The 24,436-nt window shown below is 42.6% G+C and overlaps 1 protein-coding gene and 2 pseudogenes across 2 annotated transcripts in view; 2 read left to right on the top strand and 1 right to left on the bottom strand.

The window, feature by feature from the left end:
- The window catches only part of EYA2 (EYA transcriptional coactivator and phosphatase 2), a 207,042-nt gene that overhangs the window by 59,896 nt on the left and 122,710 nt on the right, over nucleotides 1-24,436 (top strand). For both annotated transcript variants that reach the window (XM_063958926.1, XM_063958925.1), the window contains exon 2: nucleotides 19,072-19,190. In XM_063958926.1, the coding sequence (XP_063814996.1) occupies nucleotides 19,082-19,190 (109 nt within the window). In that variant the 5' untranslated portion in view covers nucleotides 19,072-19,081. The remainder of the gene's footprint in view (nucleotides 1-19,071; nucleotides 19,191-24,436) is intronic.
- Nucleotides 1,892-2,011, bottom strand: LOC134897141 (5S ribosomal RNA; annotated as a pseudogene).
- LOC134897139 (5S ribosomal RNA) lies at nucleotides 3,346-3,465 on the top strand (annotated as a pseudogene).

The raw sequence follows: 24,436 nt of genomic DNA, 5'->3' as shown, positions 1-24,436 counted from the left end.
ACACTGTCGACCTAAGTGTGGTCGACCATTGCATACCACACCCACACAGTAAATATATATATATAGCTCCCCAGATCCCCCAAGAAACAGAGAATCATACACGGCACTGCAGGACTTGTAAATAGACTATTTACAAGTCCTGCAGTGCCGTGTATGATTCTCAGTTCTTGGGGGATCTGTGCAATAGTTGCCAAGGGCACGCAGGCAGCATGTCAGCTTTGAATGGAGTGCCGATCCAGCAGCCTTCATATATATATATATATATATATATATATATATATATATATATGAAAATAGGAGTATAGCGCCACGTGTGAGGGAAAACAACACCTGAAAATAAAATATATGTTTATATGTAAAAAACACTCCCTTATAGGTAAAAAAGGGTGTCAGCCGTCCCCTAAAAAGTTTTTCAGCATTGGTAAGATGCTGGATAGGTTTAAAATGAATATGGGTGAATAGGGGTAATGGCGACCAACTGGTGTTTTTAAATATCAGAAATATTCAGCGGACTAAGGTGGTATATATAGTGGACTGGATTAAAAAAACTCTTTTTTTTGGTAAAAAGAAAATAACAATTTATTTTGTCAATCAAAAAAATATATAAATAGTAATATTTTCCAAACTTGCTTTCTAAACAATATATATATAAAGCCGATTCCTCTACAGATATAAAAAATGTATTAAAACGGATTATATAATAAAAAAGCAGTTATAAAAATATTAAGACATAAAATAGAAAAAACTTGAATTAGAAGTTATTAAAAAACAGCTTAACTTAGGATGGAGGGTCATACAGGGGATCCCAACGCGTTTCGTCTGTCTGACTTCATCAAGGGGTAGTAACAGAATGGTCAGAGGGGGCTTAAATACCCACTGATAAGGAGTTAATAGCTATGACATCACTTCCTGTCAATTGGTGTTAATGCAGTGTGTTAACATATAGTGCACATATAAATCATAGAGAGATGGAAGGAGCAGTGTTGAGAAAGGCATGGGGAGGCTTCCCATGCCTTTATACCAAAAAACGAGTACTTAAACATATTAAAAACAGTATTTTCTGAATTTCATATTGCTGATGAGCACTTCCGCCCCACTTCCGGTTCTGGCGGCTTTACAGTGCGCATGCGCAGACGCCACACTTCCGGTTTTCGCGTCTGGTGGACTGTGAGTCTTCAGGGCTTTATGCCCCACTTCCGGTTTCGGCGGCTGCAGACTGCGCATGTGCGGGCGCCACACTTCCGGTTCGCGTCTTGGAGTGGAGGTGTTCAGGGTTCAATGCCCCACTTCCGTCCTTACAATTTGAATAGTTAATTCCCCACTTCCGGTATACATGTCCGGGATTGCACGGTGTAATCTTCTTATTGGGAGAGTTTTTTTAAAAAACATGAGCGGCGGCCATTTTTGCGGAGTCCCTGCTGACGGACATGGGTTCTCCATATGTTTTGTTCATTAATAAAAAACAAAGAAAAATACAGTTAATATCGATGCGTTTTTGGAGATTTAAAATAAAGATTATACATAAATGTCTGGCATATGGTCTATCCACTTTTAATACGAAGTAGTATATTAGAACAGCAGTTATTTAGTGGAATACTGATAATTTTTTTTATATATAAAAACTATTTAAATTAGCGTAAAGAATCCAGAGAATGGCTACATTTGATGTATAGCCATATTAGGAGACCGTAATGGGTGTATTTGTGAGATATTCTGCATATATTCCTATAAGTGCTTACACAACATATATCTCATTTATACAGCATATATCTTATTTGTGCAATTTATTTGCATATACTAATAGGTGCTATATTGTGTGCTTGTTTACTTCGGTGATCATACGTATAGCATACGTGGCTCAACCTTAGACACATAGGTGTTTAGAGACCATTTTCTACAGTACTTTAGCTTCCCAGGGGGTCTCCCTCTTGGTACTGTTAAAGCCCAACACTGCTTAGCTTCCAAGATCGGACGGGCTTGGGCGTGGAGCCAGTGTGGTATGACTGTATCTATTGGTTTTAAATAAAACACTCATTTTTGTGCCAAATCTTTTTATTTTTGTGTTCACGTATACAATTATACATATGATATATTTTAAAAGGGGGTGTTGAAAAAATGTAAAATCTGGAAAATGACCTTATAAGAAGGGGGCGATTTCATATCCTTCGTTAAATCCTGCCGGGTGCATGGTGTTTAATTGGAAAATCCAATACATTTCTCTTTGAGATAGTTTATTCGCCAAGTCACCGCCTCTTTCTCCAATCTGTACATGTTCAATTGCTTTAAAAGATAAGTCTTCTGGGTTGGAGTTGTGTTCCGAGATGAAGTGTCTGTAAATAAGGTGGGTGTCGAGCTTGTTTTTGATGCTCCTGATGTGTTCCTGGATTCTTAGTTTAATTATACGCTTCGTTTTCCCCACATATTTCTTTTTGCATGTGCATTCCAATAAATAAATAACTGAGCTGCTGTTGCAATTAAGGAATTCTTTTATCTTGAATTCTTTGGTATCTCCAGAGTCAAAGAAAGTTTTCCTGTTTGGGTTCAGGAACTTGCAGATGTTGCATCGTCCGCATTTGAATGCACCTGTGCATTTCATAAATGTTTGGGTAGTTTTTTCCTTAATGGTATTGGGTAGCATGCTTGGTGCAAGGTGGTCTTTGAGACTCTTGGATTTACGGAATATTAATTGTGGTTTTTCCGGGAGAATAGCCTTTAGTACCGGATCCATAAGCAAGATCTTCCAATGTTCCCTAAGGGATCAAAGCACCCTTAGGTGCATTCAAATGCGGACGATGCAACATCTGCAAGTTCCTGAACCCAAACAGGAAAACTTTCTTTGACTCTGGAGATACCAAAGAATTCAAGATAAAAGAATTCCTTAATTGCAACAGCAGCTCAGTTATTTATTTATTGGAATGCACATGCAAAAAGAAATATGTGGGGAAAACGAAGCGTATAATTAAACTAAGAATCCAGGAACACATCAGGAGCATCAAAAACAAGCTCGACACCCACCTTATTTACAGACACTTCATCTCGGAACACAACTCCAACCCAGAAGACTTATCTTTTAAAGCAATTGAACATGTACAGATTGGAGAAAGAGGCGGTGACTTGGCGAATAAACTATCTCAAAGAGAAATGTATTGGATTTTCCAATTAAACACCATGCACCCGGCAGGATTTAACGAAGGATATGAAATCGCCCCCTTCTTATAAGGTCATTTTCCAGATTTTACATTTTTTCAACACCCCCTTTTAAAATATATCATATGTATAATTGTATACGTGAACACAAAAATAAAAAGATTTGGCACAAAAATGAGTGTTTTATTTAAAACCAATAGATACAGTCATACCACACTGGCTCCACGCCCAAGCCCGTCCGATCTTGGAAGCTAAGCAGTGTTGGGCTTTAACAGTACCAAGAGGGAGACCCCCTGGGAAGCTAAAGTACTGTAGAAAATGGTCTCTAAACACCTATGTGTCTAAGGTTGAGCCACGTATGCTATACGTATGATCACCGAAGTAAACAAGCACACAATATAGCACCTATTAGTATATGCAAATAAATTGCACAAATAAGATATATGCTGTATAAATGAGATATATGTTGTGTAAGCACTTATAGGAATATATGCAGAATATCTCACAAATACACCCATTACGGTCTCCTAATATGGCTATACATCAAATGTAGCCATTCTCTGGATTCTTTACGCTAATTTAAATAGTTTTTATATATAAAAAAAATTATCAGTATTCCACTAAATAACTGCTGTTCTAATATACTACTTCGTATTAAAAGTGGATAGACCATATGCCAGACATTTATGTATAATCTTTATTTTAAATCTCCAAAAACGCATCGATATTAACTGTATTTTTCTTTGTTTTTTATTAATGAACAAAACATATGGAGAACCCATGTCCGTCAGCAGGGACTCCGCAAAAATGGCCGCCGCTCATGTTTTTTAAAAAAACTCTCCCAATAAGAAGATTACACCGTGCAATCCCGGACATGTATACCTGTCAAAGTCAGAAAAATGTCTCAATGCACGTTGCCATATTTGCACCGCACACTGGTCCGCGCTGCGCGTGCGTACGCTCTCCCGTGGAAGCGCATACCCGCAATAGCGTGCACTCGCCGGCGCGGTATGCGTATTTACGGTAGAGTTTATGTGGTCGTAGCGTGCGACTCATTCGTTACATATTTTCACAATTAATGTAGTTTATAGATCATGGTCCCTTTGATAGATTCTGAAAGTTTGGTTAAAATACAATGTCCCAGAGCTGAGGAATCCCTCTTTATATCGTACGAAGGGTCTAACAGGAATCATACAGCAGTGTTTGGTACCCATCGGAAGAGTATTTAATTAGCAATATTCCGGTGTTGGTTTGGAGCGTATTAATCGCTTGCGCGAATAGTTATGGACATAAGAAGTTTATGTCCATTTCTATTATTTACACATACTCAGGTATGCGGCGGGAAACCCAGTTTCCCACCCACCTGAGCTGTTGGAAATCGTCACAGCCCACCTGTATGAATCACCCTATGACCTTTTGTTATGATGCAGGGCCGAATTCCTTCGGCCAATGGACAATGGGATTGTAGGACCAGGAGATTGCATTGTGTGTGGGGCATAAATAGGCAGGCCGACCACATCCAGCTCTCACTCTCTCATCAACGGTTATCTGCTGATAGCCGGGAGCTGGATATCGAGGCGCAGGCGATCATACCCTTTGTGCGTAAGTTTCTCTCCGTAATCATTGTCTTTCTGTGAGCCAATTTCTCTCTCTCTCTCTCTGTTCTGTTCTGTTCTCTCATATCTCCCCTAGACTAGGCTAGTATTGTATTGTATTAGATAGTATTGTATTGTATTGCATTTAGGTCAGTGTAGTATCGTCTTTTTGTATTTATTGTTTAGATCTGTGGTTAGGAAGTCTCTGTTATATTGTAGTGTATCATTTGTACTGTTATCCCCTTTTACAAGTATATTAGATATAATACAGTTAATAGGCCTTGGAACCTAAACCAGTATCTGTGCATTTTCTATAGTGTTAAGTGTTCACTTGAGCGTCGGTGACGCTCAAGCAGCTTTGTAGTTAGTCAGGTTACACAAGGTTGCACTTACACCCTGTACTCACATTAAGGTATTCAGTGTATTTCATTGGTATAAGGTTTTAACATAAAGGTATAGTGTTGTGAGCGTCTGCATCGCTGGTGACCTCCTCGTGGTCTCGAGCGTATGCTACGCCATAGCGAATCATTCCCCTAGACATAGCCAATAACGTGTCCTGTGATCACTGGGCCGTGAGCGAACGTGACGCTTGAGCGTCTCGCCTACGGCTGAGCGATCGCTACGCCAATAGCGTACCATTACGGTACTTCTTAAGTAAACAGCGTACAGTGTTCTTAGCTTCATAAAGGGTTGTTTATACGACAAGGAATTTAGCATTGTCAATTGGGGACTCGTCCTATACTTCTCACATCTGCACTAGGTAGATCAGCAGACATTATCCCCCAGCAAAGGGTGGGAGATTGTCTCATAGTGCTGGCGGGATAAGCGTCTGCTTCGCTTAGATAAAGAGTGCTGAAGGAATCCGGGAACCGGAAGTAAGAACAAAACGCTTGTGTCTTTTAAAACTGTTTTATTTCTCTTCTGTCTTGCGTATACACGCACGCATACATATATCTGCATTTTCTGTTTCATTTTCGTATATCACTATTCCTGTTTGCCAAATTTTATAGTTGATAGAAAGTGCTAAAAAGAGATTTGCTGTTATTTCATAGTAAAGGTAATAGTTAAAGTATAGAACAACACACGATTTGTCTAGGAGATAAGGCAGTCAGTGTGGATTGCGGTAGATGATCAGGGATCATTTACATTGATAAAAGTATATATATTGTGTTACGGTGGATCTTTGCATTGCGTACACGTGTCGCTAACAAAGACTAGCGTACGCAATCCAAAAGGCAGACGCACGCAGCGTTCATTACGCAACGTAGCGTCCGGTTACGCCCACGTAGCTCAAGCTGTGATAAAGTGAAGTAACGCAAAGGCGATAATTAACGCACAGCGGTAGATAACGCGACGCGGTAAATAACGCAAATCTATTTTTGGAAAAATCTGAAATTTAGTTTAACAGATCCTGCTCCTAATTGGTAACACTTTTGGCCTAAAGACAATTTCTGCGCAGAAATAGATATAGAAACAAAAGTGTACATGTGTTGAGTGAGTGTGTTTTGTATACAAAAGTTTATACAACTTTAAGGTGGAACCAAAAGGAAAGCCGGGTACTCGTCAAGGGACATACGTGTAAGTGACATATACGGTGGCTAGGGAGGCATCCCTGGTTAAATAATATTTGAGCATTAGAGTATAGCGGACCATAAGGTAACAAGACCAGGAGGTCATAAGGTAACAAGACCAGGAGGTCATAAGGTAACAAGACCAGGAGGTCATAAGGAACAAGACCAGGAGGTCGTAAGGTAAAAGGTCCGCTATAAAAGTCCAGTGGCACAACGCCTGGGGTGTTGGTGCAGAACCCATATAGGCCATAAGCTCTTGCTGAAGGAATCGCGGCCGGAAACATCGATTCCATTGGTCTTTCAGTACATGACAAGTAGTGCTCGTGTACTGAACGATTGGACCGCACGTAATTGTGTGCAGTAGTTATTAATCTGACCTAATACCATTAGAGTAAAGTGGTCACAAACGCTATTTGCACATTCTGACGTGATTTGTGTAATTTTTTATTTTTGGAAGGGAAGTTCGCTGGTCACTCAGGAACTATCCAACAACCGATACTTGCTGGGGAACGCGCCCCAGTAAATAAAGGTTCACAGGGGCCCTGGGTTGGGTACAGCAGCTCTGGTTACAGTGATTGCAGTACTGGCCAACGTGGGCGAGAAGTAAGTGGGGTACTTGATAAACCACCACCGCCGGCCTGCCCAAGGACATCTTGGTTTGTTTGTAAGGGTTCGCTGAAAACCTTGAGATAAAGATCCAAGGAGGAATAAGCAACGCCTGCAGATTATGGGGGCCATTTGTTCCGGTAGGGGGCGATCAACCTCGGTTCGGGTTGATTCAGAGAACCGACCAGTTGGGTCGGCACGATATGTAATGTGTGAAAAATACGGTAGTCACACAGAGGTTTTATGTGATGAATGGGAGAGAATGACTGTACAAGACAGGGACAAATTCCCAAGAATAGGTAGCTTCAGTCCAGAAGTGTTACAAAATTTAAGGAGGAGGATATGTCTCGTAAAATCAACAAAGAGACGAATTCAGCATCATGATTGTTTACAGTTATGGCACCAGGAAGGTGAGATACAGAGAGGTATGGCTCTGGCGGCAGGATCTGGGGCAGTCAGGAAGTTGATTGCCACAGCTCCTCCTCCACCATACATTGCAGGAGAGAAGTTGATTGCGGAGAGAAACGCACTGGGTTGTAAAACACAAACTCTTAGTAACCCTGTAAATGTTAATGATGTTAACCAAATAACTCATGCAAGTATTAACCCGTGCAAGATGTACCCTGTTTTGAACCTTCCTCAGGAGTGTGATCAAGAAGACGATTCAGCAACAATTTCAGCTCTCTCTCTTGCAGCCACCATAGCAGAGACCACAGTAGGCACCGCGACACCCACGAGATTAGTGAAAGCCCCTAGCGGAGGGATAGGTGAGGTCGTGTCAACGGGTAAGTACGGCACCATGCACTACACTGAAACAATTGTACCACAACAAGCAGTAGAATCTACACAGGAAGAGGCTGTTAGAATTGCTCCTGTAAGGGTAATAGCAGTTCCCAATGGAAAAACAGATGTGTCTGGAGCCACTCCCATAAGGAACATTGCCATGTACACTCCATTTTCCCGAATGGAATTAAGAACAATAGTGTCCGAATTTCCTGACCCCAGGAAGGATTTAGTTGCTAGCCAAAAATACATCAGGGATTTAGGTAACACTGTAGAACCCAACAACAAGGATTGGCAGATACTGCTAAGAGCTTGTTTACCTTCCAATGTTGACGCAACTCAATTTTTAGCTGACTGTGCATTGGATAAAGATGTACCGCTTACAGACGTGTACAACAAGGATAATGTAAAAAGGATAAATTTACAGCTAAAAGAGTATTTCCCAGCCGTTGTTAAATGGAATAAAATATTTTCCATTAAGCAAAAGGAGTCTGAAACGGCAACAGAATATTTTCACCGGGCACTATTAGAAATGGCAAAGTACACTGGTATAGAAGACATTAAGACCAACCCAAACCATCGAGAAGTAGCAGTATCTGTACTGATGGATGGTTTGAAAGAAACATTAAAAGCTAGGGTACAGACCACGCAACCATGCTGGCGAGGTCTGTCAGTGTCCACATTGAGAGAGGCTGCTATTGATCACGACAGAAATATCACTAGGCACAGGGAGTCGCAAAGTGATAAGTTGATGTCCGTAAGTATACAGGCGCTGACCACAAGGCAGCCTGCGTATGTACCACCGAATCCTGTGGGTAAGGCAAGTGTAATAACATGTTTTTCTTGTAACAGACCGGGACACTTTGCACGAGAATGTAGAACAAAGAATGTACAAAGATCTTTTCAACCCCCTAGACAACAACACAACACACGACATTGGGAGCAGGGTCCACAGAGGCGGAGTTTTGAGCCACATACAGGGGAAACAAAAAGATACCCCCCGAACAGAGATTGGCATGCCTCTGGTAGTTCCCAGCTAACTCCCCCACAAGTAGTTGCTGCCAATGGGATTCAGGGAGGTCAGCATACCCAATAGGGGTGTGGCCATACCTGTAATCTGCAGCCAGTTAAGTTGATTGCCAGTCTTGGAAGCGAACCAGAGATTGCAATCAATGTAGCTGGTAAAACTTTAAACTTTCTTGTAGACACAGGGGCGGCCAAGTCAGTGATAAATTCGACAGTGGGCATGAGAACCACTGGTAGGACAATTCCAGCCATGGGAGTAACAGGAGTAGTCCAGCACTACCCTGTTAGCAAACCAGCCGAGATTACAATAGGGCCTTTGCATACCAAGCATTCCTTTTTGCTGGCTGCATCTGCACCAACTAATCTCCTGGGAAGAGACTTACTATGTAAAATGGGTTGCGTCATTTATTGTACTCCTGAAGGTGTATTCTTGGACATCCCTGAGAATCACGCTCAGGAAGTACGAGACATGTTAGACTCCCCATCAAAATTAATGTCACATTCCATTATGACAAATAGGAATCCATCCCAAGTAGAAGAGATGACATCTCAGATACCAGAGTCGCTTTGGACAAAAGATGGACAGGACACTGGATTAATGGCAAACGTAGCTCCAGTAGTTGTGCAAGTAAAAGATGGTAGGATAGCTCCAAAAATCCCACAGTATCCTCTGAAGCCAGAGGTGGAGCTAGGAGTTTTTCCCGTAATAGAGCGCTTGCTACAACAGGGCATTCTAGTAAGAACGTCCAGCACAGCAAATAGTCCCATCTTCCCTGTTAAAAAGAGTGGGGGGAGGGGTTACAGGCTAGTGCAGGATCTAAGGGGGATTAACAAAATAGTTGAGAGTCAGTTCCCCGTAGTGCCTAATCCAGCTGTCATCCTAATGCAAATTCCTCCCACTGCCAAATTTTTCACTGTTATTGACCTCTGCTCCGCTTTCTTTTCGGTACCTCTGCACCCTGACAGCCAATATTTGTTTGCATTCACATACAGAGGAGTCCAATACACGTGGACTCGGTTACCCCAAGGTTTCATAGACAGTCCAAGTATATTTTCTCAAGCTTTGCATGATTGTTTACAGTCTTTCCAACCGGAGAGTGGATCAGTGTTGATACAGTACGTGGATGATCTACTACTGTGTTCTGATTCATTGGAGGCATCCCTGAAGGATACGAAACAGCTCCTGTTTCATCTTTCAGACACAGGTCACAAGGTGTCCAAAGACAAGTTGCAATTATGCCAAGCTAAGGTAAAATATTTGGGACACTGTCTAACACAAGGACTGAGACACCTGACCGCTGATAGAATCCAAGCCATTAGAGACATGACACTGCCACAAACCCAGCAACAGATCAGGACGTTTCTAGGAATGTGTGGGTATTGCCGTAATTGGATCCCAGGGTTTTCCATATTGGCGCTACCTTTGCAGGAAATGGTCTCTTCAAACAAACCTGATCGGATTTCGCATACAGACGAATCTGAAACAGCATTTGAGAGACTCAAACAGTGCCTAACGCAGGCACCAGCACTAGGTATGCCAGACTATGGGAAACCCTTTGAACTATACGGAACAGAAAGTGCTGGGTGCGCAGCAGGTGTACTAACACAAAAACACGGTGATGCCAGCAGGCCAATTGCATACTACAGCGCTCAGCTAGACACGGTAGCGCGATCCCTCCCCACATGCTTGCGTAGCGTTGCGGCGATAGCATTGCTAGTGACGAAAAGCGAAGATGTCGTGCTAGGCCACAACCTCACAATCCATACACCGCATGCGGTATCTGCCTTATTGAATTCTGCCCAAACCAGACACGTCTCATCAGCAAGGTTTACAAGATGGGAATTGGCATTAATGGCCCCCGTAAACATCACCATAAGGAGATGCAGTGCATTAAATCCTGCAACATTTCTCCCAGGTGTGCCTGGTCAGACACAAAGGGTGGAAGGTGAGAGTGATGGGGAAGGAGGATTTAATGCAAAGGAAGATGCACATGATTGTATGGAATATTTGACCCAAAATTTTACCGCAAGGCCTGACATCAGTGACAATCCACTGGAAGATGCAGAACTCACGTTCTACACGGACGGTAGTTGTCACAGACAGTCAGACTCGGGAGACTTGTGTACTGGATACGCAGTCGTAGATGACCAAGACACCATAGAAGCGGAACCGCTAGGCCCACCTCACTCAGCCCAGGTTGCTGAACTGGTCGCCCTAACCAGAGCATGTGAATTGGCTAAGGGTAAGTCTGCCAATATCTACACCGATTCTAGATACGCGTTCGGGGTAGTACATGATTTCGGAGCGCTATGGCGTCTCAGAAATTTCATGACGGCAGCTGGTACACCGATAGCGCATGCAGCTCACATAAAAAGGCTTCTAACAGCGATACAGGAACCCGACAGAGTGGCTGTTATCAAATGTAAAGCACATACATATAGTCAAGACCCAGTGTCACTTGGTAACAGCCGAGCAGACGAAGCCGCAAAGCTTGCAGCTGCTACCCCCACACGGACAGACACCACACAGTTGATGGTATTTAATACCATCAACACACAGAAGTTGTGTGAGATGCAGAATTTGTGTTCCACACAGGAAAGAGCAGTCTGGAAGGCAAAGGGATATGGCCAGGAGTCCTCAGGGCTCTGGACGGATGGACATGGTAAACCAGTGGCCCCCAGGGCATACCTTCCATGTCTGGCTGAAGCAGCTCACGGGCTGACTCATCTAGGCAAGGAGGGGATGTGCAAATTGGTAAGAGCATACTGGTGCGCCCCAGGATTCTCCTCTCATGCGAGTAAGAAAGCAATGTCATGCCTTACCTGTCTGAGAAAGAATATTGGAAAAGCAATACCTACAGAACCATCCCATATCCCACCTGCCGGCGGCCCTTTCCAAGTAATACAAATTGACTTCATTCAATTACCCCCATGTAGAAATTTGAAATATGTACTTGTTTGTATAGATGTTTTCTCGAATTGGGTCGAAGCTTTTCCAGCAGCTACAAATACCGCTATGTTTACAGCTAAGAAAATTGTGCAGGAATTTGTATGTAGATATGGTATCCCTAGAATCATTGAAAGTGATAGGGGTACCCATTTTACAGGTGATGTCTTTCAAGGAATGTGTAAGTTGATGGGAATTGATAGCAAGCTGCACACTCCGTACCGTCCACAGGCGAGTGCGAAGGTCGAAAGAGTGAACAGCACTATTAAAAATAAATTGAGTAAAGTAATGGCAGAGACAGGATTGACGTGGCCAGAAGCTTTACCCATTGTTTTGTATAGCATCAGAACCACTCCCAGGTCCCCTCTTAACCTGTCCCCTTTTGAAATCTTGTTTGGTCGACAACCGCATGTCATGATTAACCCTCAGGATGATTTGAAATGTAACAATGAAGTAACTGTAAAATACTTGATTAACATGAGTAAGCAGTTGAGGAATCAAAATGATAATCTGAAGTTGGTGATTCCTGATTTACCAGATAGTAATTGTCATGACATTGAACCTGGGGATTATGTAATGATACGAAATTTTCTACGCTCAGGTTGTCTTATTGATAGATGGGAAGGACCATACCAGGTCTTATTGACTAGCACCACAGCATTGAAGGTTGCTGAGAGAGAGACTTGGGTCCATTCATCCCACTGCAAGAAGGTTGCTGATCCCGAGAAGTCCCGTGATAAGGAACAGACGGTAGAGGTTGTATCACTGGAGTGTCTGTTCCAGGAGGACTGAGGCGGCTCCTGAGCCTTGAAGATCGAAAGCAGCTGTCGACTCCCCTCTTCCTTTTATTGTTTTCTCCACTTCCCATCCCCTCTCCCTTAAAATTTCTTTTTCCCCCTTCTCATTCTTCTCCATTTCCTCCTCAAAGATGGACTTGCCCCAAGAGACTGTGATCCGGATTTTGATGTTAACCATGATGTTGACCAGAGCAGTCTGTTCCGGCGAGAGTACCATAGAGGTCGAGAGAGGTTCTGGAATGGGTTCCGATTATGATGATGGAGGCGTAGTTTTCCAAGATCAACCAAACCAACAAGCAAAGGCGAGTATCAGAAAACGATCCGATAGAAGAAATTGTGATGGATTGTTAGCTGAAGAAAATTGTATCTGTAGGCTCTGTGATAATCTGGTTGAAGATGGATGCATAAAGAAATGCCAATCTAGTTTTAATATCCATATGGACCGGCATCCATTGAGTGACTATCACTCTCTAGTGGGTAATGTGTTAAACAAGACCGATTGTTGGGTATGCTCTCAAGTACCTCAGGGTCACAGTAAATCAGGGCTAGTACCATTTCCTTTAACGTTAGGGGAGGTACTTGAGCTAAGTGGTGGGAGACCGGTGGACCGGAGGTTTAACATCTCCAGCCCTCCTAGTTTGAAGCTCCACCAATACCATGTGGATAGGTCCCTCTTATGTTTTAACATCTCCAATCCCAGAAAACCGGGAAATTGGGAAGTGTCATGGAGCAACCTTACCATGACCTTTTCACACAGAGCAGATAGAATGCCTACAGATACAGAGCTCGTACGCCACATAGCCAGTAGAGGAAAATCTTTCCGGTATCGATATACCTTAGGAAATAGGATTACTAGAGTTGGAGAGGTATCACCAGGATACTGTGCACATATCGTACAAACCGATACGTGCATTAGGCAGATGGAAGAATTAGGGTCAGGAGATTTCACCTGGAAGGTTTGTAACATGGTCATGTCCTTCTCCGTCCCATATGTTCTCCCCGATGATGCATATTTCATATGCGGGAGAAAGGCGTACAAGTGGCTTGCCCCAAACTCTGAAGGATTGTGTTATATTGGAAAAGTATTGCCTGAAGTGATGACTGTTACACATGACAAAATGAAGGACATACACCGTGGTGCCCAAGCTCCTTATACTCACACTCATTACGAGCACCGAGTTAAAAGACAACTGTCAGAAAGGTTAGAGCATCCGGCCTCTGATCTTATCCATGAATCCACCGGGATTCAGGTTCTGGTAGCGTTAGATTTCACTCGCACCGCTCGAGGTGTGATGAATTATAGATACATTTCCGCGCTCGCCAATTTGTTAGATAATATCACTGAAATGTATGATGACACGTTTAGATACACTGGAAGAGAACTTCAAGCTTATAAAACAGAACTAGTTCAGCATAGGATGGTTCTTAATTATCTTACAGCAGTAACAGGCGGATATTGTGTTACATTGGCAACACAGTACGGCATAAAGTGTTGCACGTATATCACAAATAGCACCGAGGATCCGGTAGAGGTCATAGACCAAAAGATGGACGATATTCTGCAATTAAAGTGGGAATTTCGTCGAAAACACAATCTCACCCTTGCTGCTGTAGGTAATGAGCTGACTAGTTGGGTGTCATGGTTGAACCCGCGAAATTGGTTCTCCGGTTTAGGAGACTGGGCTCAAGGAGTCATAATGGATGTTGGAAAGTTCCTACTATGTATCTTGGGTGTCGTTATATCGATTGGATTGATATTTAGATGCGGGCAGGCTTTAATGAGGTGCAAACAAAGTACAAAAGTGATGAGCTTGAGGAGTGAGGAAACTGTAATTAACCTGGATTTGATTTATGACCCAATGATAGAAACCAGAATGTGATGAAAATGCGATTATACGGTCCGTTTCTTTCACCTGTTTTTCTGCTTTTCTCCAAGATACAAAGACCCCCTTGGACGAGGAAGCTGACGAGACGAGATGTATACAGACAACGGATTGACCAAAGAAGAAGATTTGACAACTTTAAATATGGACACTTGATGAACTTTGCCATGGATCCCCAGTTTCCCTAGTATTTTTAAACTCACGCTAGCCCAACATTTTTTGTAAATCTGATGGCTCAGACAAAGCTATTTGCTCATGCCCAAGGAGCAATACAGCGCAAAGAAGACGACTCTCAACAGATACCGAACACAACTTCAACAACAGATGTACATTTCCCTGACATAGAATATCATTGCATTTTTCGTAAGTGTTCTTTATCTTCATCTCTACAACCCCCAGGTAACGACACACATAGACGATAGGGAATACAGGCACAGATATCAGCAACCACATACCCCCCCATTCATGTATCATCAACTAAAATGTGCATCCCCATTTTGTTACAACCACAGCCGAAATGAGCTCGGTAGAGTTTGACAGCCCATCCACAGACCTGTACCACAGGATAAGAAGGAATTCAAATGTATACTTCGCAATACCTCGAAGCTTGATTTACCACACGTACGGCACGATGATACATGACCCTCCAAACATGGACTCATACACACATGCTTCTACTTTCTCACTAGGTCATACCCTTTTCACACCTACTCCTCTCTTCTTCCTTACCCAACCATGGAAATCAATTAACCCCTGACTTACATTTTTCTCCTTAAATGTTTTGTGGCAGTTATTATTGACTGCCAAAGGGTGGACTGTCAAAGTCAGAAAAATGTCTCAATGCACGTTGCCATATTTGCACCGCACACTGGTCCGCGCTGCGCGTGCGTACGCTCTCCCGTGGAAGCGCATACCCGCAATAGCGTGCACTCGCCGGCGCGGTATGCGTATTTACGGTAGAGTTTATGTGGTCGTAGCGTGCGACTCATTCGTTACATATTTTCACAATTAATGTAGTTTATAGATCATGGTCCCTTTGATAGATTCTGAAAGTTTGGTTAAAATACAATGTCCCAGAGCTGAGGAATCCCTCTTTATATCGTACGAAGGGTCTAACAGGAATCATACAGCAGTGTTTGGTACCCATCGGAAGAGTATTTAATTAGCAATATTCCGGTGTTGGTTTGGAGCGTATTAATCGCTCGCGCGAATAGTTATGGACATAAGAAGTTTATGTCCATTTCTATTATTTACACATACTCAGGTATGCGGCGGGAAACCCAGTTTCCCACCCACCTGAGCTGTTGGAAATCGTCACAGCCCACCTGTATGAATCACCCTATGACCTTTTGTTATGATGCAGGGCCGAATTCCTTCGGCCAATGGACAATGGGATTGTAGGACCAGGAGATTGCATTGTGTGTGGGGCATAAATAGGCAGGCCGACCACATCCAGCTCTCACTCTCTCATCAACGGTTATCTGCTGATAGCCGGGAGCTGGATATCGAGGCGCAGGCGATCATACCCTTTGTGCGTAAGTTTCTCTCCGTAATCATTGTCTTTCTGTGAGCCAATTTCTCTCTCTCTCTCTCTGTTCTGTTCTGTTCTCTCATATCTCCCCTAGACTAGGCTAGTATTGTATTGTATTAGATAGTATTGTATTGTATTGCATTTAGGTCAGTGTAGTATCGTCTTTTTGTATTTATTGTTTAGATCTGTGGTTAGGAAGTCTCTGTTATATTGTAGTGTATCATTTGTACTGTTATCCCCTTTTACAAGTATATTAGATATAATACAGTTAATAGGCCTTGGAACCTAAACCAGTATCTGTGCATTTTCTATAGTGTTAAGTGTTCACTTGAGCGTCGGTGACGCTCAAGCAGCTTTGTAGTTAGTCAGGTTACACAAGGTTGCACTTACACCCTGTACTCACATTAAGGTATTCAGTGTATTTCATTGGTATAAGGTTTTAACATAAAGGTATAGTGTTGTGAGCGTCTGCATCGCTGGTGACCTCCTCGTGGTCTCGAGCGTATGCTACGCCATAGCGAATCATTCCCCTAGACATAGCCAATAACGTGTCCTGTGATCACTGGGCCGTGAGCGAACGTGACGCTTGAGCGTCTCGCCTACGGCTGAGCGATCGCTACGCCAATAGCGTACCATTACGGTACTTCTTAAGTAAACAGCGTACAGTGTTCTTAGCTTCATAAAGGGTTGTTTATACGACAAGGAATTTAGCATTGTCATACCGGAAGTGGGGAATTAACTATTCAAATTGTAAGGACGGAAGTGGGGCATTGAACCCTGAACACCTCCACTCCAAGACGCGAACCGGAAGTGTGGCGCCCGCACATGCGCAGTCTGCAGCCGCCGAAACCGGAAGTGGGGCATAAAGCCCTGAAGACTCACAGTCCACCAGACGCGAAAACCGGAAGTGTGGCGTCTGCGCATGCGCACTGTAAAGCCGCCAGAACCGGAAGTGGGGCGGAAGTGCTCATCAGCAATATGAAATTCAGAAAATACTGTTTTTAATATGTTTAAGTACTCGTTTTTTGGTATAAAGGCATGGGAAGCCTCCCCATGCCTTTCTCAACACTGCTCCTTCCATCTCTCTATGATTTATATGTGCACTATATGTTAACACACTGCATTAACACCAATTGACAGGAAGTGATGTCATAGCTATTAACTCCTTATCAGTGGGTATTTAAGCCCCCTCTGACCATTCTGTTACTACCCCTTGATGAAGTCAGACAGACGAAACGCGTTGGGATCCCCTGTATGACCCTCCATCCTAAGTTAAGCTGTTTTTTAATAACTTCTAATTCAAGTTTTTTCTATTTTATGTCTTAATATTTTTATAACTGCTTTTTTATTATATAATCCGTTTTAATACATTTTTTATATCTGTAGAGGAATCGGCTTTATATATATATTGTTTAGAAAGCAAGTTTGGAAAATATTACTATTTATATATTTTTTTGATTGACAAAATAAATTGTTATTTTCTTTTTACCAAAAAAAAGAGTTTTTTTAATCCAGTCCACTATATATACCACCTTAGTCCGCTGAATATTTCTGATATTTAAAAACACCAGTTGGTCGCCATTACCCCTATTCACCCATATTCATATATATATATATATATATATATATAGATATATATAGATATATATATATAGATTATATTGGAAAGGATTAAGCATGCAATGCCTCTCTTACATGTACTGTGTGTCATGTGGCATATAAACATTCCAGATATACATAAAATTATAAATTGTGTGGACTTTTCTAGTTACATTTAATACACATTTCATAGAAGTTATAAAAGCAAATGCATGTAAAATGCACTAAACTTATCTCAAAAGTGTTTTAGTAATAAACAATGTGCAACATGTGGTTACCATCAGACATTTGTCTCAGTTTGTGACTTCATTTGCTCAATTGGACCCACACATCATTTAGCACTGTCCTGTTGATACTGCGCACACATTTAGGTGATTTTACGCATAATTTGTTGAGTTGTTTATGAGATGTATGATTTGAGAGGAGTCCTCCACGTGAAACCTGGCTATAAGTAGGGACTAGTGCTTACTGGACAGATTGTAGCAGCCAAGAGTGAGATGCCCTCAGCAGTCAGTAGGCCGTCGTGCTCCGCTGTCTGTGGAGCCACTAACTTGGGAATCCATATGCTTTTGATCCATTTGCTGTACAGGGAGCCTTTGAAGTGTTCTCAGTGCCCCCTCCCTCCACCTCCAGCTGTCATCTCTTGGGTTCCGCTCCCTGACACTGCTCTGAAACTGGGCTTTTAAAGCAGTCATGCTTCTCCTAAATGCTGATGCCTCAGGGGGATGTGAGCGACGACAGGCCTAGCAAATGGTAGAGAATCTGTTCTCTGTATGTGCCACCATGGTCCTGTCTGCAGCCTGGCTCTTATGTTTGTCCTTGTTCTGTTCCGTTTACATGGTAATTAGGTGCAGATTTTTCATGTTATCTATTAAAATGTCTGGCTTTTGAGGGGCACGGAGAATGCACTATTGTGTTTCTCATTTGTCTTATATTATGTCATAATTACACTTATTAAGCCCAGTACTGTTTACATGTTTATTTACTGTTAGTGCTACAGAAAAAAACTACTAAATGATTATTTCAGTAGTCTATTAAGTGTTTGTGTGTGTTCACTGGCATCTCATACAGACAACAAATGCCAGAGTGCGCTGGGAGTTGTAGTTCAAAGGGACAGACCTGCTGAATGTTGTTTCTAAACTTTTCAGACAAGAAAATCCTAAAAAAAAATAAAAAAAATCCAGCAGTAACTATAACTTTTTATTTCTTTTCATTTCTGTTGTATTAAAGCAGCCTCAGACAGTAGTGTCACACTTGATTTGAATAATAGAGTGTGGGCTGTCTAATCACTCCCTGGATTAAACACATGCTGGAGTGTATTCATATCCACTGGAGACCAGAGTCATTTCTGATGGCAAATCACAAAAGCCAGACAAACAGCAATCAAACATGTGCACTCCCTGAGGAGTGAGCTCTTCATTTACATCCAGTGTTGTCTTAGGTGGAATAATTTTAGCAAATGTTATTTTATGAAATTTAAATAGAGAATGAGATTTAGGTGGTGTGTTTTAATATTTATATAGCACAGGGAATTATCGCTAGGCATGCACAGTGGAATACATTATCCTGTGTTCTTTCTCTTTCAGGTGCAAGGAAATGCTAGATCTAGTGATATCACAGAGCCTGTCTGTAACCAGTGGCTGCTCTGACGACCTGAAATTCAACCCTTCTCACAGTCATTTCGCATCTCCTGATGACATAACAGGTAAGAATTATCTGTTGCTTGGGGCATCTTCCTCTGTTCAGAATGGACACAAGTTTTGTCAGACTCTAACCTTTGGGGTGCTTTAGAATTTACAGTGACTTTACAATGTGATGTTGTTGATGCGACAGGTTTTCTCAATAGATCTGTCTTTGGGCCTATCCCAACTCTGGCTACCTTAGCGTGGGCAGCTAGGATAGGATAAAGTTTTGGCTCTGGTGGACTGAACATTTCAATTAGTTTCAACAGGGGGTTTAATAAGTTTATCTGCTTTTTGCATTGTCTTAACACTAGTCCAATCAGAAGACATGGATCCCTGTGGGGAAGATTTAAAATATGCAGAGATAGTTTGATTTGAGAGCGGCATGAGCAAACTCAAATCTAAATTGCAGTGTAGAAATAAAGTTGTCCAGCATTTCTGGACTACATACAAGTATTTACCCTGAATGCAAAAAAACCATAAAATTAATGTATCTGCACCCATTGCACTGTAATATGGTTTGTCCAGGTGCACATTTACTTGCACTCTTTTGATTCACTCTCACCTCAGAAACAGGCCTATATTATCCATCTGCGGCAGCTCCCACTTACTTTAAGTTAAGGGGCTGCCGCTACCTCCGTGCCCGGAGAGGAGACAGGGAGCCCGGGTCCCGCATGGATATGGCAGGTGCTGAGACCGGTGCATACGCAGACGCCCGGCTTCTATGGACTGCATCGGCTGCAGTCCATAGAAGTGTCACAGTCTCCCATCTGGCAATACATTCCATAGCATTCCATTCCCCTGGCTGTCACGTTCATCCACTCACTTGGTTGTCACATCATTTTATTCCCTTGGCTGTCACCGTGTTCCACTCTCCCAAGGTTCACTGCGTTCTACTTTACTGGGATTCACAGCATTTCTTTCCCCTGGCTGGCATAGCATTCCACTTTCCCAGTTTGTATAGCGTTCATTCCTTCTGGTAGTCGCAGTGCTCCTATGTCCCAGGTGTCACATCATTCTACTCTCCTGGCTGTCACAGCATTCCAATCTCCTAACTGTAACAGCATTCCACACTACTGGCTGTCACAGTATTCCAATATCCTGGCTGCAACAGGATTCTAATCTCCTAGCTGTAACAACATTTTACTCTCCTAGCTGCCACAGCTTTTCATTCTCCCATTTGGCGTAGCGTTCATTTCTTCTGGTTGTCACAGAGCTCTACTCTCGCGGCAGTCAAATTATTCTGATCACTTGGCTGTCACAGAGTTCCACTCTTCTAGCTGTTACAGCGTTCCACTCTCCTAGGTATCCAAACATTCTACTCTCTGGGTATCGCTGCATTACATTTCCCTGACTGTAGCAGCATTCCAATCACTTAGCTGTCACAGTGTTCCAATCTCCCGTCTGACTGACACAGTGTTCCAGCACTCTGACTGTAACTGCATTCCACTCATCTGGTTATTACAGTGTTCCACTCTCCCAGCTGAGTGGTGAACAACAACAATCTGGTAACAGGAGTACAAGGGAGTACTCCTTTGTTTTGAGAGGAGCTTAACACGGAGATAAAAAGCTTTGATGATTTTCAAAATGCCTCTTTAGTGAAAATTTGCTTGGCAAGCAGGCAGATTGATGAATCTGTGGCAGTAGCGGGGAGTTCTCTGCCCACACACACAAAAAAATTATTCCCATAATTGTCAATAACTTGATCTGAACTAAATGTTATAAATGTTCCTTTTGCCTTATGGTTGTAAGACTAATATTTCAACTTTTCACATTCTCTGTACGACTAATGGATGAAGCTTTAGCTGTCACTACTATTCCATGCAGTTCCAGTTATTGTGAGTTTTCCTTATAGTTATAGGTCGTTTTTAGAATGCCCTGGCAGCAATATCTAAAATAATGAACATTATTTAGATGTATTGACATTTATTTTTCTTAATTTACAAAAAAAGTTATTGTTTTACATACAAAAGTTTCAAGCATTCTTTTTATTGTAACCTCAATACGTCCTTTAATAAATAATTTATTGTAAATCGATTGCATCGGGAATAAGTTCCCTGGCGACTTTATGCTTAGAATTTCACAGAATTATTTCCTGAATCCTGCTCAGGAATGTTCTTGATGCCCAAGAATGTCTTATCTGGCAAGAGCAAAATAGGACACATTGTTTGAGAGTTAGATACCGGACTGTAAAACCATTAGGCTATTCAAGCTTTTCATGTGGACACTAAAATCTGTTTAACAAATTATTGGCAAGAGACTGGGCCGTATGTATTCTCACAGGTTTCTGAACCAAGTCATCTTACTAATGCTCACTCACAAGACGGGTAGATGTGTGCGACCTCTCACCTCCTGGTTTTAGGAAAGTTAAAATAGAGGAAGAAGTGGTAAAAAAACACCAAATAAAACAGTACTACAACTGGTGATGCTTGTAATTCCACATTAATAAGAGATCTAAAGAAAAGTAATCTTTGATATATCCCTTGGTTTGTATGTTCTGATATATACACTGCAGGCCAGGGGCGTAGCCAGTACTTTGTGGGCCCCATAGCAACATTTTGAAGGGGCCCCTGTCCCAATGCTTCTAGAGAGATACCTCTCTGCAGCAGCTATTAATTGTATGCCCCATAACAGTTCCCTAGATCATTTTCTCAACCATAGTATGCAGCCCAATACCCCCAATCCACATTATGACATACCATGTAAGGGCCCCTATGTACCACCCAATGGTGAAAAATGTATATAACACATGTAACTTTGACAGGGAAGGTGGGCCCCTCTTAGCTCTGGGCCCCATAACAGTTGCACTCCCTGCACCTATGGTAGCTACGCCCTTACTGCAGGCCTATTTATCCTACGATCACCACCGGGAAAGCAGTTTATAAGTCTTCAGTAATGCTGTCGGCATTCAATGCAGATTTTTGTTGGAACCTGAGGGAGGCTGGAACAGGAATATGCGTTAATGCCCTGTATGCTGGTGCCACAAACGTGTTAACACATAGCTCCAGAAAAGTATCCTGAATTCTATGGGTTAACTACTTAACACGTGTTAAGGAAATGGGGCTGTAATTGAATAGCCCTGGGCCTTAAAGTCCGAAGCTACCACCCTTTTCCCTGCACAGTAAATTACCGCATCTAATTGAATCTGGCCTTAATCATGTCGGCATTTTAATTGTAAACATGATGCTTAACTAAAGCATGAAGAAGCCTATATACTTTTTACTCATAAAAAATAAAACCCTGTAATAATATAACACTTTTTTCTGTTTTTAATATATATATATTTTTAGAATATTAAACATTTTTTAAAAGTTGATTTTATTCCCTGCAAGTAAGGCTTCTAGATCCACTGTGCTTGTGAGAACTGGCTAGCCAAGTCAAGAGACTGGTCCACTGTAGCAGTAAATTGACTCTTAATCCTGCTGCCAGTCAGTATGGCTAGGCAGCAGAGTATCGCCATAATATGTATCTGACAGGTATGTTCGACAGTACCTGATGAAACTGCCTGAGAAAACCACAAAAATGCGTTGCTGCATCAGATCGGAAAGTGAGACTAACTTCTATTTTTATTTTGTGTTCATTTTTTTTTTTTTTTTTTTTTTTTTTAAACCTTATATGCTCTTTCTATTTTTACATTTTATGGATTCAAAATAAATTTTTATTGTTGATATTGTACTTATAAATTTTGTATCTATTGCTTGTTGGAGTATACACCTCAGATGTAACAGGGTGGCAGTTATTTAAATTACTTCAATATAAAAAATTTGGTTGCAAAAATACACTGTATAGACATTATATAATTATAGTTCACATATTAGTAAGAAACTTGTTCTTCATTTATCTTCAGCCTCATATCAACATGCAATGGCAAACCAGAATTAGAACACACACTACGAAAGGGTTTGAAGAAAACGTATTTAATGACGGGGATCTATTTTCAGCGCTGGAGAATGTTTTTATTTTCTTATATATCTTTTGTAACTCTTTGGGAAAGTTTAATTCTACCAGGCTGCAGGGTAGACTAATTAGCTCATTTAAGTATGGCACCCAATTGGCACCAGACAGGACTACTGTATATATCAGTTAGTTGGTAGGAGGAACAGACTAATGTTCTGCAGATCCCTAGAGAGTACAGTAAAATAATCTGTAAATTAGTTTAGAAAGTAAAGGAGCCACTCTGTAATAAAGGAACAAAACTCGAGAGAGGCGCCATCCACCCGGGCGCCTGTGCAGCCGCCAGCTTCAGCGCTGCCCGTACTGCTGTATTAGCTGAAAAGCCGCTCTCCCCGCTCCGCAGCTTGCTGCACCTGTCACACTGCTGACAGGTTGTGGCAAGCTACAGCGGTGGAGGAGGGTGCACTTCACCGCGATCCCCCGGCTGGGTCTCCCCCGCCCCCCCCCCCCCACCTCAGAGACAGACAGCGCTGTACAGCTGAGAGTGGAACTTAAGACTAAACAGTAGAGAGGGGGTTTACAGGAAGCACAGGGTCTACAGGGGCCCCTGATGCAGTGGCGTCAAGAGGGGGGTGCGGCCTGCACCCGGGTGTCACCCTTCAATAGCCGCACACCCGCACCTCCAGTGGCGGAACTTGCACTGGTGTATTAGTTATTACTCATTATTACTCTGATGCACCGCTCTGCAGTGTCAGGCGCCCGTCAATGGAGTGGATCCTGGGTCAGGAGGACAGAGTCACAGAGGTCAGGAGGAGAGGCAATGGGGACCTCCCCTGTTATCAGTCCTCCTCTCTGCTCTGCCTCCTGAGTGCCGGCCGAGGACTGGATGTGCGGTGAGGGGGAGGCACGATCACGGCTAGACTGAAGTGAGGAACAGCCCTGCCTGCACAGTGCGCAAATTACAAATATCGTGGCTCACCAGCACTGTGACAGCCTAGCCACACAGACGTGAAGAGAACCCGGCCGCAGAAGTAAGCATCACTACTATTGTAATTAAATCATCTCCTCTCCTGCATCTGCTCTACCAGTGGAGGGAGTCCAGCTCTGTCCCCAGCCACAGAATCAGGCTGTGTTCCTGCTCACACACACGCAGCAGGCATGCTGCTGCCACCTGAGACCCCAATAACATTTGTGAAGGCAAACATGGCCCCAGGGGCCCCTGAGACCTGGTGCCACCACAGACATCAGGTCCACCCCTCCCCACCCTGCTCCCCTTCCCACCTACTGTATTTCATAATGCCGGCTGGATTCAAACATATTCTGGTGAGAACACTGTCATTGTCACCCACAGTCTCTCCCCAGTCACCCACTACCT

Source organism: Pseudophryne corroboree, chromosome 3 (genome assembly GCF_028390025.1).
Source record: "Pseudophryne corroboree isolate aPseCor3 chromosome 3, aPseCor3.hap2, whole genome shotgun sequence".
In the NCBI taxonomy this organism is placed as follows: Eukaryota; Metazoa; Chordata; class Amphibia; order Anura; family Myobatrachidae; genus Pseudophryne; species Pseudophryne corroboree.
The sequence above is the reverse complement of the archived record's forward strand: the minus strand, read 5'-3'. Positions and strand labels throughout refer to the sequence as shown.